The 21,750-nt window shown below is 38.8% G+C and overlaps 1 protein-coding gene across 16 annotated transcripts in view; it reads left to right on the top strand.

Moving 5' to 3' along the window:
• Positions 1-21,750, top strand: part of ACACA (acetyl-CoA carboxylase alpha) — a 328,053-nt gene that overhangs the window by 186,642 nt on the left and 119,661 nt on the right. For 10 of the 16 annotated variants that reach the window (XR_004269722.1, XM_032280776.1, XM_032280784.1 and 7 more), the window contains 5 exons: positions 1,169-1,287; positions 12,016-12,039; positions 14,684-14,827; positions 15,603-15,699; positions 16,639-16,752. Coding sequence is in view for 15 of the 16 variants with exons in the window: in XM_032280776.1 (XP_032136667.1) it covers positions 1,169-1,287; positions 12,016-12,039; positions 14,684-14,827; positions 15,603-15,699; positions 16,639-16,752 (498 nt within the window). In the remaining variant the exon portion in view is untranslated. The remainder of the gene's footprint in view (positions 1-1,168; positions 1,288-12,015; positions 12,040-14,683; positions 14,828-15,602; positions 15,700-16,638; positions 16,753-21,750) is intronic. The other 6 variants (XM_032280786.1, XM_032280775.1, XM_032280788.1 and 3 more) reach the window with 3 other exon arrangements.

Raw genomic sequence — 21,750 nt, 5'->3', positions numbered from 1 at the left:
TTTTATTTTTCTCATTTAATTCTACAATTACTTTAGGAAGTAAGAAGAAAGTGAGACTCTGAGAGGTTAAGAGATTTGTCCGAAATCACATAGATAATAAATGGAAGAGTTTGCGTTTGAACTCAGGCTAATCCGACTCCAAAGACTTCTGTTTCTACTACAGCACACTACCTCATTAAGCACAAAAATTGCAGGTCCTATATACCATTGTAAAGCTACCAAATAGATGTTTTTTGAAGATGGGGAAAAGGAGTGTTTTAGATTATTTTATGTAATATAACATCACGGTAGTCTGTTGCCAGCTCTTTTGTGTTACTTTTTATTTGTGTTCTGTGGTAGAGTGTAAATTATCCTACTCTATAAATACTGAAAGTTTTAAAACATTTAAGTATTTTATAGTGTTTTCATGTCATTTAATGAGAAGCTTCCTTATATACTTCCCATGCCATAGAGTCTCAGGTAGCATTTTATGTGCATGGCAAATTTGCTGTGAAACGTGTGAGATTAGAATGACAGTTTTTGCAGAGATACAGCCTATTGCTGTTTCTTTTTTTAAATTTAAATTTATTTTATGTTATTGCTGTTTCTTTAACTCTTGAGTCAAGTTCATGTATTTGAGATATTATGTATCAAATTATGTCTTACTACTTGTGCCTTACTTTGCCAAAAACTGATTTTGAGTGCGTGGGGGATGTCAGGGAGGACACAAAACAAAGACATGAGATAGTAGACTTGGACTGTACTGTGATTGCTTGTGTCTTCTGTTTTCACTCCTTAAGTGGCTCAAAATCAGCACCTCATTTTTCTCACTGCTTACTTTCATCTTCTGGTGATATGATCATGCTTAATAGATTAATAGTTGTGGTTCTATATGCTGTCTTTTGCTAAAGATGAAACCTTCTCCAGGGTTTAGGTTAGCATGAAAGAAGGTTTATAGTGCACATGGGAGTCCTGCAGAGGCAGCCTAGTTTTGTTTTCATTAGTAGTCGTGGGCATAGTCCAGCTTTATTAATTAAAGCAAGATACATATACATACATAGGGTCTTGGGACTTCTCTCCCCACAGACCACCTTCTGCTTCAGATACCTCATTTCAAGACTCTTTCTCTTGGCTATTTTCTTAATTTCTATTTTTGAAGTTTATTTACTGAGGGTTACTTTTGAACCAGGTATATGTTCGAAGGGCTTATATTGCCTATGAACTTAACAGCGTACAACACCGCCAGCTTAAGGACAACACCTGTGTGGTGGAATTCCAGTTCATGCTGCCCACATCTCATCCAAACAGGTGAGTTTGAGGTGGTCTGTGCACCTGAGCCAGCCAGAGGTCTACCATGAGAATCAAGGGGAGTAATGCGTATGACAATTCCATGTTTTTTTAGTTAGAAATGTAGAGCAAAAAATGAACAATATGAACCATAAGAGAAGGGCCTTTTGGTGCCTACCTCTTTGATCTAAAGAGACAAATTATGGTCTAAGTAAGATGAAAGTTTAAGACTACTCCATTCATTCTTGCTTGCATTATGTCACTGAGGAAACAGTTGTTTTTTTTTTTTTTTAAGTTAGAATTTACTAGTGTTTTACTTGCTAGAACTTTGCCAGAAAATCATTCTTTTTAACAATTTAAATCAGCAATTAGACCAAAAAAATTTGGGGTGGAATGCTTTACTTTTCTATATGTTTGCTATGGGTTGAGGTTATACCTGAGCCAGTTTCATTATCTCCCTAAAACAGACAACTGAATTTAGCAGTTGAAATTCAATCAGTTTTTAAAAATTACATTTCAGAACCAAACATCTTAATTTCAAATAAATTACTGAATTAAGTCATGATAATTACGTTATTCTTCCCTTCCTATGTCTTTTAAAAAATAAAATGTACATATGGACATTTTAATTTCAGAATTGCTTTTGTTTTAAAAGGAAAATATTTTATAGATTCGTATTTTAAAAAGCATTCTAAGGCAATGAAAATCTAGGAATTCTACCCACATATAAGTTCACCCCCCTCCTGTATTTTCATTCGTTTTAGTAATACCACAGGAAATATAAATACCACAGCCAATCTTAACCTGCCCCTCTCCATTTCTTCTTTATGGCCTTTGGTTCTTCACTTGGTATTACAAAGTACTGTGTCTTTGGGGAACCTTAGTTATAGACACCAGAAATGGTTTTGTTCTAAATTGCCACTTCACCTAAAGCAATAGAATCCCTTTCTGGAGACAAAGAAGTCTGTGCTGAGACTTTTGGCCACTGGATGCCACTGTTGATCCAGCAGAGGTCGGCAGATGAGCAGAGGCATCTTCAGAAAAAGTACCTGTCTTCTTTGTCTCAGAATATCCTTTCACTTCTCTACCTCAAAAATACCTTATGGCTGGCAGAGAAAAGCATATATCCTTGATTTAGCAGGCATCTCTTGGTACATTTTTCCCTCCATGGATTTCAGAATCTCATTTTCTAGAAACGAATGGTTGTCCTTCAGTGAGCGGTGAAGTACTCATGGCACACATGGGCACAGCACTCAGTCTTCTTTCTTTTCCTGCATTCCTTGAATAATTGTAGAGAACTACATGCTATACTTAATGCTCTTTGTAATTCTCAGGGCAGTCTCCTTTTCTTCCTGTCTTTCTCCTATCTCTTCCCTTTGGGCAGTGATTTGTAGTCAGGCTGCAGGGCCGCTTCTGATTTCCTTCCCTCCTCATCACTCTCCTTGTCTTTCTTAATTGTTCTCCCTGTCTTACTTTTTTTTTATTTGAGGATATGTCCAGTTTGGTGAGGGAATGTTGGCTTAAAAATGAGAGAAATTCTTCCTGACTGCTTTGTTAAGAAATCTTACTCACCTTTCTGTGTCAAGAGTATAAATCTTGGTTAGTTTGATGTGGTTTCAAAACTTGTATGCCTGTCCCTCCCAACACCTGGACATGCCTGTGGATAAAGATCAGGCTTGAACATAGCAGTAATCCTGTAATCTCCCTGAAGTCTCCCTTGGTTGTTGGTGTAATTTTAAACCTGCTGGATTATTCATTGTTATTGCCATCACTGTTATTGGTGTTAACTATGAAGGTGAAGATAATTGCAAAATAAAAAGGAAAAATAAAATCATCTTTGTGAAAACCAGAAAAATGTTTAAATTGCTTTAATGTTTTTTTGTGGATCTAAAGTTCTTTTGTTGAGGATCAAATGATCAGGTTTGATCGTAAAATGATATATTCAATTTCAGAGTATAGCTTGTTCAGTTATTGCAGATTTACTAGTTAAATTTAGTTTTATAAGATATATATCCCCTCCCCCAAATGTTTTTGTTACAATTTGGATTTATAACCTTATTGTGACACCAGCTGGTGTACTGCAATTGAATTCTAACACTAGCCATCTAAAGTTAAATCAGATGGCACAGGCTAAGGGCTCATTCCACAACCAAACTGTCCCTACTTCAGATGGGGCCACAAGTGGGGTCCCCTGGCCACTTGCACTTCTGACCAACTGGCTACAAATTTGAGGGTCCCCTCAATTTTCTCAGTTTGATAATTCCCTCAGAATAACTCACAGAGTTCAAGCACTACAGTTTTATTGTCAGGATCAGCCAATGTAAGAGATGCTTACAGTGAAGTTTGGGAAGGTCTCAAACACAGAGCTTCCCTGTTCATTCCCTGTGGAATCAGAGTGTATCCACCCTCTTGGCACATCCATGTGTTCACCAGCCAAGAAGCTCCATTGACCTTCTGTGTCCAGAGTATTTTAAAATCAGGGCTTCATTACATAGGCATGCTTGATTAAATCATAGCCTACATGATTAAACTCAATCTCCCTCCCAGAGGTCTGGCTGGCTGAAAGCCCTCAACCCTCTAATCATATAGTTGGTCTTTCTAGTGACCAGCTCCCCTCCTGAGTCATCTCATCTCTTAGCATAAACTCAGGTGTGATCCAAGAGGCTTATAAATAACAATGACACTCCTATTACCTGGGAAATTACAAGGATTTAGTCTCTCTTCCAGGAACCAGAGATGATGGCCAAAGTCTTTATTATACAACAGGCCTGCTCATCTTAAAAAGAAATCTAAGCTCTTTTAGATTTAGCTAGTTTTGAGCCAAGTACTTTTCTAACTTTTTTTCCCTAACTCCAGTACTTTTATTTTTTTCTATTATTGTTTTGATCAAACAACAAAAAGCATATTGTTTCTCATTCTACAGAAAGAAGTTATTGAGGGCTACCAGTATTTGTTCCACTCCCAGACCTATAAGGCTCAATTATGTCCACTAACCTCTAGATTAATGATTCTCAGAATTATCTGAGGGATAATTTGAAAATACACATATTGGGGTCCTGACTTTCAAGACCTGATTCATTTTGGATTAGAGTACAGGTGACCACTTTGAAAAGCTCCTCTGATAATTCTGATGAACAGCTATAACTGAAAGTCACTACTTCTAAACCGGTCCTGTCAAATAGAAATATAATACAAGTCACATATGTTGTTTTAAATTTTCTGTTGGCCACATTTAAAAGAGTAAAAAGAAACATAAAATTAATTTTAATAACATTTTATTTAACCCATTCAAAATACCATTTTGATATGTAATAAAAATTGTTAACATTTTTTTCTTTTATTCATACTATATCTTTGAAATTTAGCATGCATTTTAACTTACAGTGTATCTCAATATAAACTAGCCATACTTTAAGCACTTCCCTAGCTGCATATGGCTAGTGGCTGCTGTATTAGACAGTTCAACTTAGACCAAAAAGTAATTAGGATAGTCATACTGAGTCTTCTTCTTTTTTTTTTTAATGTTACTGGCAGTGCCCTTGGAGAGAGGAAAAACTCTTATTCTTATGTTGCTTATTCTTAGTAGTTACAGGAATTATCCACACTTGATACAGATGTTACAATATTTTATGCATGCTTTAAGAATTAGTGAGAATAGAGAAAAGGCATATGAATTATACATATTTTACTTAAAACAGCAGAATTTTATATTTTTCCCAATTGAGGTTAACAAATCAATCCCCTCCCTCCCCCACTCAAAGAGATGGGGTCTTATGTTTCCAGGCTGGTCTCAAACTCCTGAGCTCAAGTAATTCTGCTTTAGCTCCCAGGTAGCTGGGACTACAGGCATGTGCCACCATACCTAGGGCAGATCAAAAATTCTTGGGGGAGAAATCAGGTATTTTGTTTAAACAGTTTTTTGCATTTTTTTTTTCCTTTCACTTGGTCTTCACATTCCTAGCCAGGTGTTTTTGAAGTAGACAAAATTTATCCAGCACATCATTAGAAGTGTCTTAGTAAGCTGTAATATCAAAGCAAAACTGCAGTCTCTTATTGCGTATGGGGTCACCTGTAGAATTCCATTCCTGCAGCTTTTATGTTTTTTCGTTTGTTTGTTTTTTGAGACAGAATTTTGCTCTTGTTGCCCAGGCTGGAGTGCAATGGCACGATCTCGGTTCACTGCAACCTCCACCAACGAGGTTCAAGGGATTCTTCTGCCTCAGCCTTCTGAGTAGGTGGGATTACAGGCATGCGCCACCTTGCCCAGCTAATTTTGTATTTTTAGTAGAGATAGGGTTTCTCCATGTTGGTCAGGCTGGTCACAAACTCACAACCTCAGGTGATCTGCCCACCTCGGCCTCCCAAAGTACTGGGAATTCAGGCATGACCCACCGCACCAGGCCTTGTTTTTTTTTTTTTTAACTCCTCTTACTGTAATTCCCAATCATGCAATTTGTCTTTGATTGTGACTTATTCTCCGTGGGTTGGGGTGAAACATGGTACTCTGTCTGCAAATTGACAACAGCAGAGTATTTTTTTTTTTTTTTTTTTTTCAGGCAAATGCCTTAGTTGCTCTTGGGATTGAAAACCTGTATCTTTTTAGGACCTATTTTTATTTTTAGAGAAGTAGGCAAAATAGATTGCAAACTACTAGGGGAGCCTTTAAAAAGGGAGAAGACACCTGTTTTTAGCAGACTTGAACAGTTGCTCTGTGGTAACATATTTGGTATATTTTAATTTTTGCTTTAATTCATCATAGGACTTTGCATTGCTTGACATGTGGTTACTCTGTTTTTTGCTATAATTTGACTTTTTTTTCTAGTACTCCAATAAATTTTTTAAAAAGCAGATTACTAAATAGTTTATTTCTAATCTTTGTGACTTCCTGTTTCATCCTTCTCCCTAGGTGTGCCTCAGTCGAGGTATATTATCTTCTTTTTGATCTTCTACCCAAGACTTCTAAGTTTTTTCTGGGGACTGCAGTTCCAACTTATTTGGCATCTGTAGGCCTTATTCACCAGAGGATCCAGTTATTAGAGCTTCACTCAGGGAAGCTCCTGGTCTGGATTTACCCTTTCCTTCACTTGAACAGCAGCTAGAGATTTTTCCGATTTCAGCTAACACGTGTATGTTGTGTGTGTATGTGTTTCCTTTTTTACCTTCTTAGCATTTAAAGGCTACGTGATTTTTTTTTTTTTTTTTGAGGGGAGGGGATTTTTTTTAATGTGTCATTTTTTAACCTGACTTGTGTTCTTGAAGCAGAAGTGACTATCTCAAGTTATTTTCTTGGCGCAGGAATATTCAGGGCAACTGGTCTGTACTAAGAAAGCGTTTTATATTATGCAGACTTCTAGAACCTAATTCTCTCATTGAAGATTCTGTGAGCCCACCATTTAGTGAGTTCAGCCAGTGTTTTACATGAATTAATCCTGGAGCTCAAACTATATCATTCAATATTCCTTTTTCCCCTTCTTCCTCTAGTGAGTCTTAGGGTTTAGAGCCCAAGCTTTGTATGTGTCTGTCTTCTTTCCTATTCAGAGACCCAAGTATCACTCACTGGTGCTGGAGATGGGAGAGCTTGTTATACTGAAGCATCATCCTGAATGTCTTTATTTTGCACAATTCATTGAATCATTTGACCTTCAGGATTTCACTAAGCTTTGAGCATATTAAGTGCCTCAGAATAATCTGAAAACAAATTCTTCAGTCAACCTGTATTTGATCTTTTAAAATATAGCTATAATTATACATACATATGTAAGGTATGTTATCCCATAAATTGTGGCTATACATATGGCTCTATATAATATGACAGTCTGGGAGTGCAAAATTTAAAACTCCAAATGATTTTTATAATTAATACATACTAGTGAATGTGAATAATCTTTTTAACCTTCAATCCGTGGTTCAAATAAGCATCAAATTTGATTCAGGAAATGGAAGTATACTTTGTTGTACGTTTCTGTACATATATAATGGGTGAGGACCTATTGGTGTTTATTTCCACCTATTTCGTAGATGGAAATCCATGCTTTAGTTAAGTCGGGTTGCATTGCACTTCCTCTGCTATTTGCTACTGGTGAATTTGGCCCTCCGTGTTACAATGTTTTAATTCAAATACTTCCCTTTTCTCATGTCTTACATCCAGAAGAGGTCGGCTGTGTTTTCCCCTGATAGCATGTGTTTTGGTCATGGCTGAGTTTAGGCTGCTTGGCATCCATCCTCAATGTTCAGCTGTCAATGGGTGGCCTCTGGACTTCCTTTTTATCTGTAAGGAAGGTTAGAAATCAGAAGCCTTCCATATAACTGATCAGTAGCCAAATGCCGTTCTCAAGAATTCTGATAATCTTTAACACCCAGAGTTGAGATCTTCCTTTGGATAGTACTGAGATACTCAAAAGTCATCCAACTTGCAGCGTTTTTCAGCAGTGGGATCACTTGTAGTTAGCAAGCCAGAATGAGCTATAAATAAATGAAATCTTACAGTGCTTGCTTCTTTTATTCAGGGTAGTCTGCTGATAAGATGCAAGTATCTGGCAAAAGAGAAGATTCTCAGCAGGTTTAAGTGCTTACCAAAGTGCTTTCTTGTATCCATGGCTCAGCTTCTAGTCTCTGCTGTGTTATTTTGGCACTCTAGACTTGTAAGATTGGAGTCGAGTTTAAAACTCTCAGTATATCATTAGAGTAGCCCAAGGTCCCTTCTTGTCAAGGAAGACTAGCTGAGACCAGGGGGAAGGAAAAGCAGAATCCAGGGCACCTGTAAATCCCTGTAGTTTTGTGCTGTGGGTTTGTAGCTAATCATACAGCAGGCAACAGTAATATGCTGTAGCTCTGTTGGTGTACTTGTTTCAGAAAGAGCAAAATCTTCCAGCAGAGCAAAGAAAGGGCTTTGGAGGGACTGCAAATGAATGAAGCAATGATCATTTTATAGTAAACTAAAGCCCTGCAGTAGAATCCAGGCATCTGAACTGTAAGGAGGTGGTGGGGAGATGCCAATAGAAATACATGGTTCAGATGTGTTTTACAGCTCTTGATTTGGATTCTCCTGCAGAAATATAGTCACGCAAAGAGACCACCACTGGTCACAGCCAGTCAAATTACTCTTTCTCCTATGGTACTGCTGTTAGTGGCTGCTAGTAGGTTATTCAGCCGACCTCTTCTGATTCTGCTTTGCTGTCTGATTTCAAAAGAGTTGCCCATACTGGCTTTCAGTCACAGCTTGATGTAACCATTGCTTGTTTGCATGCATCCCCATCATTTTCATATAGGGCTTTTTTTTTCTTCTTCAAGTTAGGAAGCAAAAGAATCAGGAGCATTTTTATGTGATAAAAGATTTATGTAGGGCCAGCTAGAATCAAGCCAAATGAAATTCAGCTGCAAGGGATGGTAAAAATGCTCACAGAACTTGTGGCTGCCAGAGAAGTCAGTGTTTCTTAAATTAAAGAGGGTTCAGCTAGCAGGAGGCAACTCTGACTTTGCATTCATATTGAAGCAAGCTCTCTAGCCATTCTGGGCAGGCAGAGCAATAAAATGAGAGGTGACTTAATGCCAGGAACCTCAGAATTTCTCTTGTCCTTCTCTAAAATCTATATTGATGTGGAATGCTAACTTGAAGAGATGAGAAAATGCCAGGTCTAGATTGTGGTTTATGACACCATATTGAACAATGTCATTGGAAAGCATCCTCTTTGGTTTCTTGGTTATCATGTCTATAAAATTGAGCTAAGCTACTAGAAGGAAAGTGGTTCTAATATTTATCAAATGTTGTAAATGAAGTTTCATTATAATAAGTATTTTGAATAGCCCAAACAGCAGATTATAAGAAGTGAATTTATATCCCATTTATGTATTTGAAAATATACTTGATTACCTTATCACAGATTGAGCAATCTGACTGTTTTGGGGTTTTTTGGTTTTTTTTTTTTTGAGACAGGATCTCACTTTGTCATCCAGGCTGGAGTGCAGTTACATGATCTATGCTCACTGCAACCTCTGCCTCCTGGGCTCAAGTGATCCTCCCACCTCAGCCTTCTGAGTAGCTAGGATTACATGCACACTGTGTGCCACCACACTTGGCTAACTTTTGTAGAGTGTGTATGTGTGTGTGTGTGTATGTGTGTGTGTGTGTGTGTATGTAGATGGGTTTTGTGGTGTTGCCTGGGCTGGTCTTGAAGTCCTGGGCTCAAGTGATCCACCCACCTCAGTCTCCCAAAGTGCTGGGATGACAGGCATGAGCCACTGTACCTGGCCTAATTTGACTATGTTTGCATGATGGGTGTGTAGTAGAATGTGGCAAATTTTATTTTCAGCTACATAAATGGAATATTTGACTCCTCTGCAATTCCTCTCTTAGTTGTTTTTTGGGGGGTACAGACTGTTAATCTAGCTTTCTGGTGTATCACAGTAGTGTGCAATATTCTACATTTGTCATTTGTCATATTCTTAAATTGACCATATAGCTGTTGTATAGGATGAAAAATATGTAGTGGCCAGGTGTGGTGGTTTACACCTATAATCCTAGCACGTTGGGAGGCTGAGGTAGGAAGATCACTTCAACTCAGGAGTTAGAGACTATCCTGGGCAACATAGTGGGACCTTGTCTCCATTTCTTAAAAAAAAAAAAAAAAAAAATGTAAATAATTATGGACATGGCTAAATATTTACCTGTTAATAGACAGTTTTTCCTTCCTTCCTTCCTTCCTTCCATCCATCTCCCTTACATCCCCACAGATTCTTATTCTACCAGAATAGATAAGCTGGCTCTAAACCTACTTACATGATTGATTTGGGACCATTCCTTTAAAAATTAGAGATGTTGGGAGTTTTTGCTTTTTACCCCATACTGTGTAGATGGTGCATAATTCTTATAACAAAGCAGCAGGGAGCTCGCTGTAGGAGCTTGAGAGTTGCTGATGGAGAAAGCCTGGCTTTTTGTTGTTATTGGTGTTCTTTTCAATTCAGGCCTTTTTCTACTGAAAACATGGCCTTCATCCTGTGAAGACTCCCAAAGGGATTAGAATGTAGCTACAGAAGCATTTAGATCATTTTATTAGATTAAGAAATTTGTTAACAGTTGAGAGAGATTATACTGGTTTCTCAACTCCAGAAACCTGGATGAATGGAACCAGAGGTTTCTTTTGTTGCAGAGTTCTCTCTGAACTGAGATTCATGATAAGAAACTGTGCAGGTGGCCCCTTCTTTAGCATCCTTTGTATCTTAAAAGGAAGACTATTCTCATTAGCATCTGCAGTTAGTTTTCTGTTCAGCTGTACCTCCCTCTGTTCTAGAACCTGTGCATACTTTTTCTGTATTGATCAGGCCCAAGTGCGTTATAACTAAGGATCTCTCTCTTGTAAAAATAAAGCCCATTCTCCTGAGTGAGAGGCTCAAGGAATCCAAACAGCAAAGATTCAGGTATCTGCACCCGGAGGTTGCTCTTGCTGCCTTATGAATTCACTCTGTGATACAGGTTTGATGCAAAGAGCATTTCTACTCACAAATCACATGAGGTGTACAGTTTGTGTGCAGTGATATGTCACAGCTTTTTATTTATATGGCCTGCTCAGTCTATTCTGCTCCTTCCACTGCCAAGGAAAGTGCATCATTTTCCTCCCTCTATCTTCCTTCCCACATATCATCAGCACCACCCACTATGTTCTGCCCATTAAGTCCCCTGTGTGCTAGAAAATCCCAGCAGTGATTAAATGCTGCTAAAAGAGTGTTAGAAGGTTAAGATATCAACCGATGAGCCCCCTTACAATGCCCCTAAATTGTAAGTATAACTTTGCCCACTTAACATTGAAAATAAAGGTTTTTGTTTGTTTGTTTTTCAGTTGTGGAAATCTTTTAGAAAGAGTTAGTGGCAAAGGCCAAAGAGAATGTGGGAGATATGCCTTGTAGTTTCCTATTCTTATGGTGGTCTTTCATGATTTTGGCACATTCTCTATAAGGAAATTCTAGGGTAGTCAGATTTAGATAAGGTTTTATTTATGAGAGGCCTAGAGTTTTTAAACTAACAGCAGTTTTAAAAATCATTATGATCCTAAACTCATTTAATTACAAAGTATTAATTAATTTTAACAACTTATACTGCTCTGATCATAGAATCATTTATCATAATTTTCCGTTCTTTTAAGCTCCTAAAATATAGCACCCTCTCCCCTGCTCTCCTTAATGGGAGGAAGAGGACAGTTAAAAATACTTGAAACAGGTACCTGGGAAATCAGATTCCTGGATACTTTTCTTTGGTGAAGAATTCGTAGGTCCGTCACATATCCTGGAAAAGCGATTAAGGTAGGAGGAGCTGTGGAATCAACTTCCCTGGACCTCCTTATTACACCTTCAGTAATAGGAACAAGAAAGAAGAGTCTCTAAGAATCCTGTCAAAAATTATATTTCCTGTTGAAGCTTAAGTTAATATACCATATCATATAGCTTAAATTAATTTTCATCAGCCTGTGTTTTACTACTACTCTGCATTATTTTTTTGGTAATGGAGCTATTTTTAAAATCCATGGTAAATACATTTTGACCCTTTGCATCGACAGCTGCTGTGGTGAGGTAGGTTAGGAGCATGCCTGTTTGGAGGCACCCTGGGGGTTGAAGGGTAACGAGCACTTAATTATGTCTGCTGAATGCCAGAGCTGCCAAACTGGAGCTCCTCATGACTGGTCTGTATCTGCTCTGACAATTCTTTTATTATGGCTTTCACTAACCTATCAGTAACTAACTGTGGTTGTTTAATTACAGAGGGAACATCCCCACGCTAAACAGGTACCGTATGTTTAGTTTCTTTTCCAATTAAAAGCACCTTTATGTACCTTAGAATAGTGAAACCAGTAAAAAAATAACATAATACTTGACATGATAATGTGTTATCTGCTAGGGAGTCCTGAGCTCCCCTTTGGACATATTGAATTATTCTTTCTGTTTGGAAAACATGTCTTCAGCTGTTCAAAAAGCACTACTTGAAAAGCCTCAGTATGGAGAAGCTCCCATCTAGCTGTATGTGAAAGGGGGTTTGTCTGCCTTATGTTCAGCCTTGCTAGCAACATCTTGTTTTGCTAAGTTCTCTGTGTAGTTTGGGGCTTTCAGAGGAGAAACCCTTAAGGTTACTCCTATCCTGGCAAATTATTCACAATTTTTACAGTTGTTAGTTTTTTGAATTTGCTTCTCCTTTCAGAGGAGTGCAGACCCAGAAATAGCTGATTTCATGTTTTATCAGTTAGTTAATTTTCTAAAGTGTTAAAGTGTTACAATGATAGTCAGTTTTTATTTCAGACCTATAGTAAGATTAACATTGGAAAAATATATAGCCCTGTGAAGAGGTTTCCAGGCTAACATAACACAAGTGATATTTTACTATTTTGGGTTTCTTCTGTCTACTGAACCAAGCAAGGCAACACAATGCAAGTTTGAGAGGATAGCAATTCTGATTGGAATTGAATCCACAAAATGCAAAAGCAATAATAAGTTGAAGGCAAGGTCTTTGTAGATAATCAGCTACACATGGAACTATTTATAGATTTACATTTATTTTGTCCCTCTCTCTTTAAAATATTAAGTAATCAAAATTAATCATAGCTTTTAGATCCCAATTTGGATGGGGAGAGGAAAGGGAATGCTTTTAATTGGTCTTGTAATCTTCCCTTGGTGAGTGGGCTTGGCTCATTGCTGCCTGCCTTCAGCCACCCTGGTCCACAAGCATGGTAGCAAGGGGAAACTGAATAGTCAGTATTTCCCATGGGGTTCAGTTGAGTGAAAAAGCTACTTAACCCCATGGTTGCTACAAACATAGCTTGGTAGCTTCTTCAGAGGGAGTTCCCTTTAAATGTTGTCTGGAACCTTTTATCTTTCCTATCTAAAGCCAAGCAGGTAGAAAAGATACAATGCCTCACAAACTTGCTCTTTTAGTAAATGTATTTGGTGATCCTAGAAAAGAGGAGGATGTTAGCACTTCTGCATTAATACAACTCTGAATCCCAGTTTCTGGTGAGCACCATGTGTAAGACTTGCTTGATGTGTGTTTCATTTGTTTGTTTCATTCATGGTATCAATGGTTTCCTCTCCCACTTTGCCTTCGACTCCCAAGTACTGTCAGAAGATGATGTACCTTTTCCGTAATCATCACTCACCAAAGGAATAAAAACCTGGAGTGTTAGTCTCTTTAGTATGTGTGAGCAGCGCTCCCATCCTATAAAGAATTCGATTGCCTTATAATTATGATTTGCGATAGGGTACAATGTGTACCACGATCTCAAGTCCATGTTACCGTCTCTCTTCCCCCTCCAACACCGCAGGTGGTATACCTCAAGGAGATTTTGGGGGCACTTCCCCAAAGTTCAAGTGCCATTGCCTTGCTCTGAACTTGCTTCAGATCAGTATTCTGGTAATATGTCAGGCAAGTCCTGGAGGCATCCTTTAGCTTGGTCCTTCCTAACAGGCTGTCCTGATTAAGCATTCAGAAACACTTAACAGTATTATTTATCAGTACATACTGCTAAGGTGCATCAAGGAATATATAGATTCATTGTGTTTTTAGATTGAACAAATCAGCTCAGTTCTCTTCAAGCATCTCCGTTTAGCAGCTGTTTATCATGCTTACACACACTTTGAGACCCATGCTCTGCCCTTCTGTATCTTGCTGGAAATTATGAAGGGCTTTCAATGGAGATATTTTTGCTTTGGTATAGAAGTGCTTAACTATGAAAAGAAAAATTTGCAATTTGGGGTTGAAAAATGTCTCTCTTTCAAAAAGAGAGAACTGTAACCCCAATAACTATCCCTACCTACCCATTTAAAGAAAAAGTAAATTCCTCAGTAAAGTTCCTTTTATAGATTATGACCTGTTTCTGTACCATAAACAATTTTATTTTATATAATTATTTACTAAACCATTTCAGATTACTTAATTAAAATTGTTGTTTTACATACATATATCTACCTATCCCTTTATATATCTGTGAATACTTAATCTATTACAGTTCCTAGAGAACAAAATGCCTTAAGTGTTGCATAGTTACAACTCACTTGGCTTGCTTACTTCCTTTTAAAGGAAGGAATGCTTTAGGGAGGGGGAAGATGCAGGATGGTTTTTAACCCCTATGTGCTGTTCATTCATTGGATATGTTATAATATAATTGTATTAAAATTGCCTGGAAATTCCTAACAGTCCTTGGCTTTCTATTTGAAGAAGTTTTGGAGTGATGAAAATATAGTTTATATGGGGAAATTCAAAAGAAAGGGTTAACATGAATCCAGCAAAACAACCTTATCCATAGTGGGCTAAAAAACCAAATCTGCTCTGCAACCTGACCCTACTTCAGAGTTTTCTCCTAGTTCCTTTTCCCTATTGTTACTTTCCCAGTCCTTGCTCCTACCCTCATTATCTAATGAACGTGATTGAATTACCATTTAGAATGTCCTTCTCCTCCAACCTCAACCACTATGGCATGACCCATGTAGCTAGTGTCAGCGACGTGCTGTTGGACAACTCATTCACTCCACCATGTCAGCGGATGGGCGGAATGGTCTCTTTTCGGACTTTCGAAGATTTTGTCAGGTAAGTAATTGTGGAACTATGTCTGTACAAGGGGAGTCATGGACATCTAGGTTTTGGGGGTCTCAGCTTTCTGCAAAATGAATAAAGGTCCCCAGAATAGCCATGAGCCAGCTAAAAAGATGTAACTCTTGCTGTATATGCCCTTGGAGAGGTATATATGCTTCCATTTCTATCTCTCGTTCAGATTCTACAAGCCTCCACTTGTAGTATGAGCCTGGTCAGAAAAAAAGAAACAAACAAAAACCATCTTTTCCTGAGGAGCTTACAGAAGAAGCTGTCTGCTCTGTGATGAGTGAAATGTCAGGAGAAATTAAACATAACACTAGAGTGAGCCCCACAAGAGACGATACATCTTTTGATTAAATGCATTCAGCATCTATCTCTTGATGTATACTGATGCATTACCCTAGGGGGAGGGGTAATTACATTGGTCTGTCACTGCTCCAGTTCCAGGCACTTTTTGTTACTTTAAGACCAATGATGACAGCAGTGCTCATATCTTACATATGAAGAAAACAAAGCCAAAAAGCTTTAGATCATTCTTTTTAAAAAAGAAAAAATATATATGGTTTATTAGAGTTTAAACAATCCATCCTCCTAATTTCTGCCACTTGGTGAAATTTTGCATGTCACCCCTAGCCACTGGTGATTCTGTTCAGTTAACTATTGAGCACAGGCTAAGATAGATTATTTTTTTAGACTCAGCTGGCAATGGCAGTGTTTGTTTCCTGCCACTTGGATTTTCATGGTGGATGTTTCTCTTGTATTTTTTTAGGATCTTTGATGAAGTGATGGGCTGCTTCTCTGACTCTCCACCCCAAAGCCCCACATTCCCTGAGGCGGGTCACACGTCTCTTTATGATGAAGATAAGGTATAACGTCCCTTTTGGGAGACTGCTTTTTTCCCTCAGACATGGGGCTTGTACTGTATACTGTCTTTCTGACTTTGGACTATTATAAAAGAAAGAATTCATCTTTTTACTCCACTTTATAGTATTTAATTTTGTATGCCTCACCAAAGTATTTTTTGGGAAACAGGTGGACTATAAATTCTAACTTTAAAAAAAAAACTGTATTAATTTTGGAGTCCATAGCATAGAATGCGCTCAGCTATATCCATTGCAGCTGCCTCTGAATCTCTGAATATTGTTTTAAGGATTTGGGCTTTGGTTGCTGGAATTCTTACTCAGCCATGGCTTATATTTTTGCATAGTGGCTGGAATTCTTAGCCATGGCTTATATTTTTGCATAGTGGTACAATGATAGTTCTCAGAGAATTGGGGGACTTTAGATTGCAGAAAAAAAGAGGCATTTTGTTTAAAACTTTGTCTTTTTATTAAATAATTTCACTTATCAGTAAATAAATTGTTCCTTCTCTACAATGTTATTTTTTCATGATTTGATACTTCCATTGTTTGATAAATTTTAAGAAAATATGTGGGAATATGTTCAGATGGCTTATTTCACTCATTTTCCTTCACATTCTGTGAAGAGATGTGGTAAATAGTTTCACCCCCATTTTATTCGTTAAAAAAAAAGGTGAGACATAGTGATCTTCAAGTTCATGCCAAGTAAAGATTGGGCCATCTGTTGCTGATGCCTCTGCTGCCTTATCTTTTAAAAGTTATGTGCTTTACTTTAATCTCTTTGTGGCTGTTGGGCAGTGGTTTCAATTTGCTCATTCCTACTGGTGGGCAAACCAAAATATCCTGTGGGGTACATCTCTCTTTCAGGTATTCTACCAAATGTTATAACTTCTACCTGCATCTCTATTGACCAGCCTCATAATTTCTTTGGCTTGTGTTCTTGAGTCACAGGTTCCCAGGGATGAACCAATTCACATTCTCAATGTGGCTATCAAAACTGACTGTGATATTGAGGATGACAGGCTGGCAGCTATGTTCAGAGAATTTACCCAGCAAAATGTAAGTTCTTGATTGGGTGGAAGCGGTGATGGCCCCTTTCCTACTGGTTGTGTATCATAGCTGTCCGTTTATCAGTTGCTAGTTTAAGGCCTATCACTTATAATGGCTATGTCTTTTATCATAACTCTCGGAACTATGCTAGTTCTGCCTTTAGGGATAAAATCCCAAAGTGATTTAATAATATGTAATGAATATCTTTGTGTGTCAACAGATACAGACCTCAAATATTTAAAATGCTTTTAACGGAAGTTATGTTCCTCAATCTCTCCCAGAGCTCCAGATGGGTAAACTGTCCTCTCTTATTTCATTGAGCAGTGGCTTGTAGTTCTCCTTGAAGAGGTCCTTTACATTCCTTGTTAGTTGTATTCCTAGGTGTTTTATTCTCTTTGTGGCAATTGTGAATGGCAGTTCGTTCTTGATTTGGCTCTCTTTAAGTCTGTTATTGGTGTATAGGAATGCATGTGATTTTTGCACATTGATTTTGTATCCTGAGACTTTGCTGAAGTTGCGTATCAGTTTCAGGAGATTTTGGGCTGAGACGATGGGGTCTTCTAGATATACAATCATGTCATCTGCAAATAGAGACAATTTGACTTTCTCCTTTGCTATTTGAATACCCTTTATTTCTTTTTCTTGCCTGATTGTTCTGGCTAGAACTTCCAGTACTATATTGAATAGGAGTGGTGAGAGAGGGTATCCTTGTCTAGTGCCAGATTTCAAGGGGAATGCTTCCAGTTTTTGCCCATTCAGTATGATATTGGCTGTTGGTTTGTCATAAATAGCTTTTATTATTTTGAGATACGTTCCGTCAATACCTAGCTTATTGAGGGTTTTTAGCATAAAGGGCTGTTGAATTTCATCAAAGGCCTTCTCTGTATCAATTGAGATAATCATGTGGTTTTTGTCTTTGGTTCTGTTTATATGGTGAATTACGTTTATAGACTTGCGTATGTTGAACCAGCCTTGCATCCCCGGGGTTGAAGCCTACTTGATCATGGTGGATAAGCTTTTTGATGTGCTGTTGCAATCGGCTTGCCAGTATTTTATTGAAGATTTTTACGTCTATGTTCATCATGGATATGGGCCTGAAGTTTTCTTTTCTTGTTGAATCTTTGCCGGGTTTTGGTATCAGGATGATGTTGGTCTCATAAAATGATTTGGGAAGAATTCCCTCTTTTTGGATTGTTTGGAATAGTTTCAGAAGGAATGGTACCGGCTCCTCTTTGTATGTCTGGTAGAATTCGGCTGTGAACCCATCTGGACCTGGGCTTTTTTTGGGTGGTAAGCTCTTAATTGCTGCCTCAACTTTAGACCTTGTTATGGGTCTGTTCAGGGTTTCGGCTTCTTCCTGGTTTAGGCTTGGGAGGAGGCAAGTGTCCAGGAATTTATCCATTTCTTCCAGGTTTACTAGTTTATGTTCATAGAGTTGTTTGTAATAATCTCTGATGATGACTTGAATTTCTGTGGAATCTGTGGTGATATCCCCTTTATCATTTTTTATTGCATCAATTTGGTTATTCTGTCTTTTCTTTTTTATTAATCTGGCTACTGGTTTGTCTATTTTGTTGATCTTTTCAAAAAACAAGCTCCTGGATTTATTGATTTTTTTTTGAAGGGTTTTTTGTGTCTCTCCTTCAGTTCTGCTCTGATCTTAGCTATTTCTTGTCTTCTGCTAGGTTTTGAGTTTTTTTGATCTTGCTCCTCTAGCTCTTTCAATTTTGACGATAGGGTGTCAATTTTCGATCTCTCCTTGCTTCTCATGTGGGCACTTATTGCTATATATTTTCCTCTAGAGACTGCTTAAATTGTGTCCCAGAGATTCTGGTATATTGTGTCTTCATTCTCTTTGGTTTCAAAGAACATCTTTATTTCTGCTTTCATTTCATTGTTTATCCAGTCAACATTCAAGAGTAAGTTGTTCAGTTTCCATGAAGCTGTGCGGTTCTGGGTTAGTTTTTGAATTCTGAGTTCTAACTTGATTGCACTGTGGTCTGAGAGACTGTTTGTTATGATTTCCGTTCTTTTGCATTTGCTGTGGAGTGATTTACTCCCAATTATGTGGTCAATTTTAGAGTAGGTGTGATGTGGTGCTGAGAAGAATGTATATTCTGTGGATTTGGGGTGGAGAGTTCTGTAAATATCTATTAAGTTTGCTTGGTCTAGGTCTGAGTTCAAGTCCTGGATATCCTTGTTAATTTTCTGTCTGATTGATCTGTCTAATATTGACAATGGGGTGTTAAACTCTCCCACTATAATTGTGTGGGAGTCTAAGTCTCTTTGTAAGTCATTAAGAACTTGCCTTATGTATCTGGGTGCTCCTGTTTTGGGTGTGTATATATTTAGGATCGATAGCTCTTCTTGTTGCATTGATCCTTTTACCATTATGTAATATCCTTCTTTGTCTCTTTTGATCTTTGTTGCTTTAAAGTCTAATTTATCAGAGATGAGAATTGCAACTCTGGCTTTTTTTTGCTCTCCATTTGCTTGGTAAATCTTCCTCCATCCCTTTATTTTGAGCCTTTGTGTATCCTTGCATGTGAGATGGGTTTCCTGGATACAGCACACTGATGGGTTTTGGCTTTTTATCCAGTTTGCCAGTCTGTGTCTTTTGATTGGGGCATTTAGTCCATTTACATTTAGGGTTAATATTGTTATGTGTGAATTTGGTACTGCCATTTTGATGCTAGCTGGCTGTTTTGCCCATTAGTTGATGCAGATTCTTTATTGTGTTGATGCTGTTTACCATTTGGCATGTTTTTGGAGTGGCTGGTACTGGTTGTTCCTTTGTATGTATAGAGCCTGTTTCAGGAGCTCTTGTAATGCAGGTCTGGTGGTGATGAAATCTCTGAGTACTTGCTTGTTCATAAAGGATTTTATTTTTCCTTCACTTATGAAGCTTAGTTTGGCTGGGTATGAGATTCTGGGTTGAAAGTTCTTTTCTTTAAGGATGTTGAATATTGGCCCCCACTCTCTTCTGGCTTGTAGGGTTTCCACTGAGAGATCTGCTATGAGTCTGATGGGCTTCCCTTTGTGGGTAACCTGACCTTTCTCTCTGGCTGCCCTTAGTATTTTCTCCTTCATTTAAACCCTGGTGAATCTGACGATTACGTGCCTTGGGGTTGCTCTTCTTGAGGAATATCTTTGTGGTGTTCTCTGTATTTCCTGGACTTGAATATTGGCCTGCCTTGCTAGGTTAGGGAAGTTTTCCTGGATAATATCCTGAAGAGTATTTTCCAGCTTGGATTCATTCTCTTTGTCGCATTCAGGTACACCTATCAAACGTAGATTAGGTCTTTTCACATAGTCCCACATTTCTTGGAGACTTTGTTCATTCCTTTTTACCCTTTTTTTTTTCTATTTTTGCCTTCCCGTTTTATTTCATTGAGTTGATCTTCGACCTCTGATATCCTTTCTTCTGCTTGGTCAATTCGGCTGTTGAAACTTGTGCATGCTTCGTGAAGTTCTTGTGTTGTTTTTCAGCTCCATCAATTCACTTATATTCCTTTCTATTTTGTCCATTCTCGTTAGCATTTCGTCAAATCTTTTTTCAAGGTTCTTAGTTTCTTCGCATTGGGTTAGAACATGTTCTTTTAGTTCACAGAAGTTTCTTACTATCCACCTTCTGAAGTCTGATTCTGTCATTTCATCACACTCGTTCTCCATCCAACCTTGTTACCTTGCTGGTGAGGAGTTGTGATCCCTTGTAGGAGGAGAGGTGTTCTGGTTTCAGGTGTTTTCATCCTTTTTGCACTGGTTTCTTCCCATCTTTATGGATTTATCCACCTGTCGTCTTTGTAGTTGCTGGCTTTCAGATTGGGTCTCTGAGTGGACATTCTGTTTGTTGATGATGAGGTTATTTCTGTTTCTTAGTTTTCCTTCTAACAGTCCGGCCCCTCTGCTGTAGGTCTGCTGAGGTCCACTCCAGGCCCTGCTTGCCTGGGGATCACCTACAGCAGCTGCAGAACAGTAAGGGTTGCTACCAGTTTTCTTCTTCTGCTCTCTTTGTCCCAGAAGGATACCCGCCAAGTGTCAGTCTGATCTCTCCTTTATGAGGTGGCTCTTTGGATATACAGGGATCAGGGAGCTGCTTGAGGAGACAGTCTGTTCTTTATAGGAGCTCAAATGCTGAGCTGTGAGCTCTGTTGTTCATTCAGAGCTGCTGGGCAGGTACGTTTAGTTCTGCTGCAGCAGAACTCCTAAACCTCTTTTTGTTCTCAGGTGCCCTGTCCCAGGGATTTAGGGCTTTATTTATGAGTTTCCGTTGTGCTGCTGCCTTCTTTTTTTTTCCTTCAGAGCTGCCGGCCCAGCAAGGAGGCAGCCTAGTCACTGTCTCTGCCTGTAGAGGCTTTGCTGAGCTGCTGTGGGCTCCGCCCAGCTGTCGAGTGAACTTCCCTGCAGTCCTGTTTATATGGGTGTAGTTAGAACTGCCTCGGCAATGGTGGCCCAACTCTATATTGACGGACTCTCTCTGTAATGGCGGGCTGCCTCAGCAATGGCGGGTTGCCTTAGCATTCGCTGACTACCTCCGTAGTGTTGGAGTGACTCGGTAATGGCAGACGCCTCTCCCCCATAGAACTGGACCGTCCCGGGTTAAGCTGCGCTTGCTGTGAAACTCTCATTCTAGAGAGTTTCTGATTGCTGTTCTTTTGTGGGGATGGGAGCAGCTGAGCCTGATCGCCTGGATCCGTGCCTCAGAGCCTTTTTTTTTTTTTTTTTAAGTGGTGTTCCAGTCGCCTGTTGAAGAGGCACCGGGATCTGTGTGTTTTCCCCTGCAGCGACTCACTGCGCTGGCTTAAACAGCAGCACTGAGATTCCTGGCGCTTTTTTTGCTCTGGAATCTACTGTCCTGGTTCCCTGTTCAGTTCCCTTTTTAAACAGATGAATGGGTTACTTCCCGTGGCTCCAATCACCACCCAAAAGGGCACCCGGACCAGTGTATTTTGTACAGAGAACTGCTGCACCAGGGTGCTGACAAAGCAGCCCTGCCAGCCAACACAG

The sequence above is a fragment of the Sapajus apella genome, unplaced genomic scaffold, assembly GCF_009761245.1.
Source record: "Sapajus apella isolate SASKATOON/1434 unplaced genomic scaffold, GSC_monkey_1.0 scaffold12, whole genome shotgun sequence".
Classification (NCBI taxonomy): Eukaryota; Metazoa; Chordata; class Mammalia; order Primates; family Cebidae; genus Sapajus; species Sapajus apella.
This window is presented reverse-complemented; position numbering and strand designations above follow the sequence as displayed.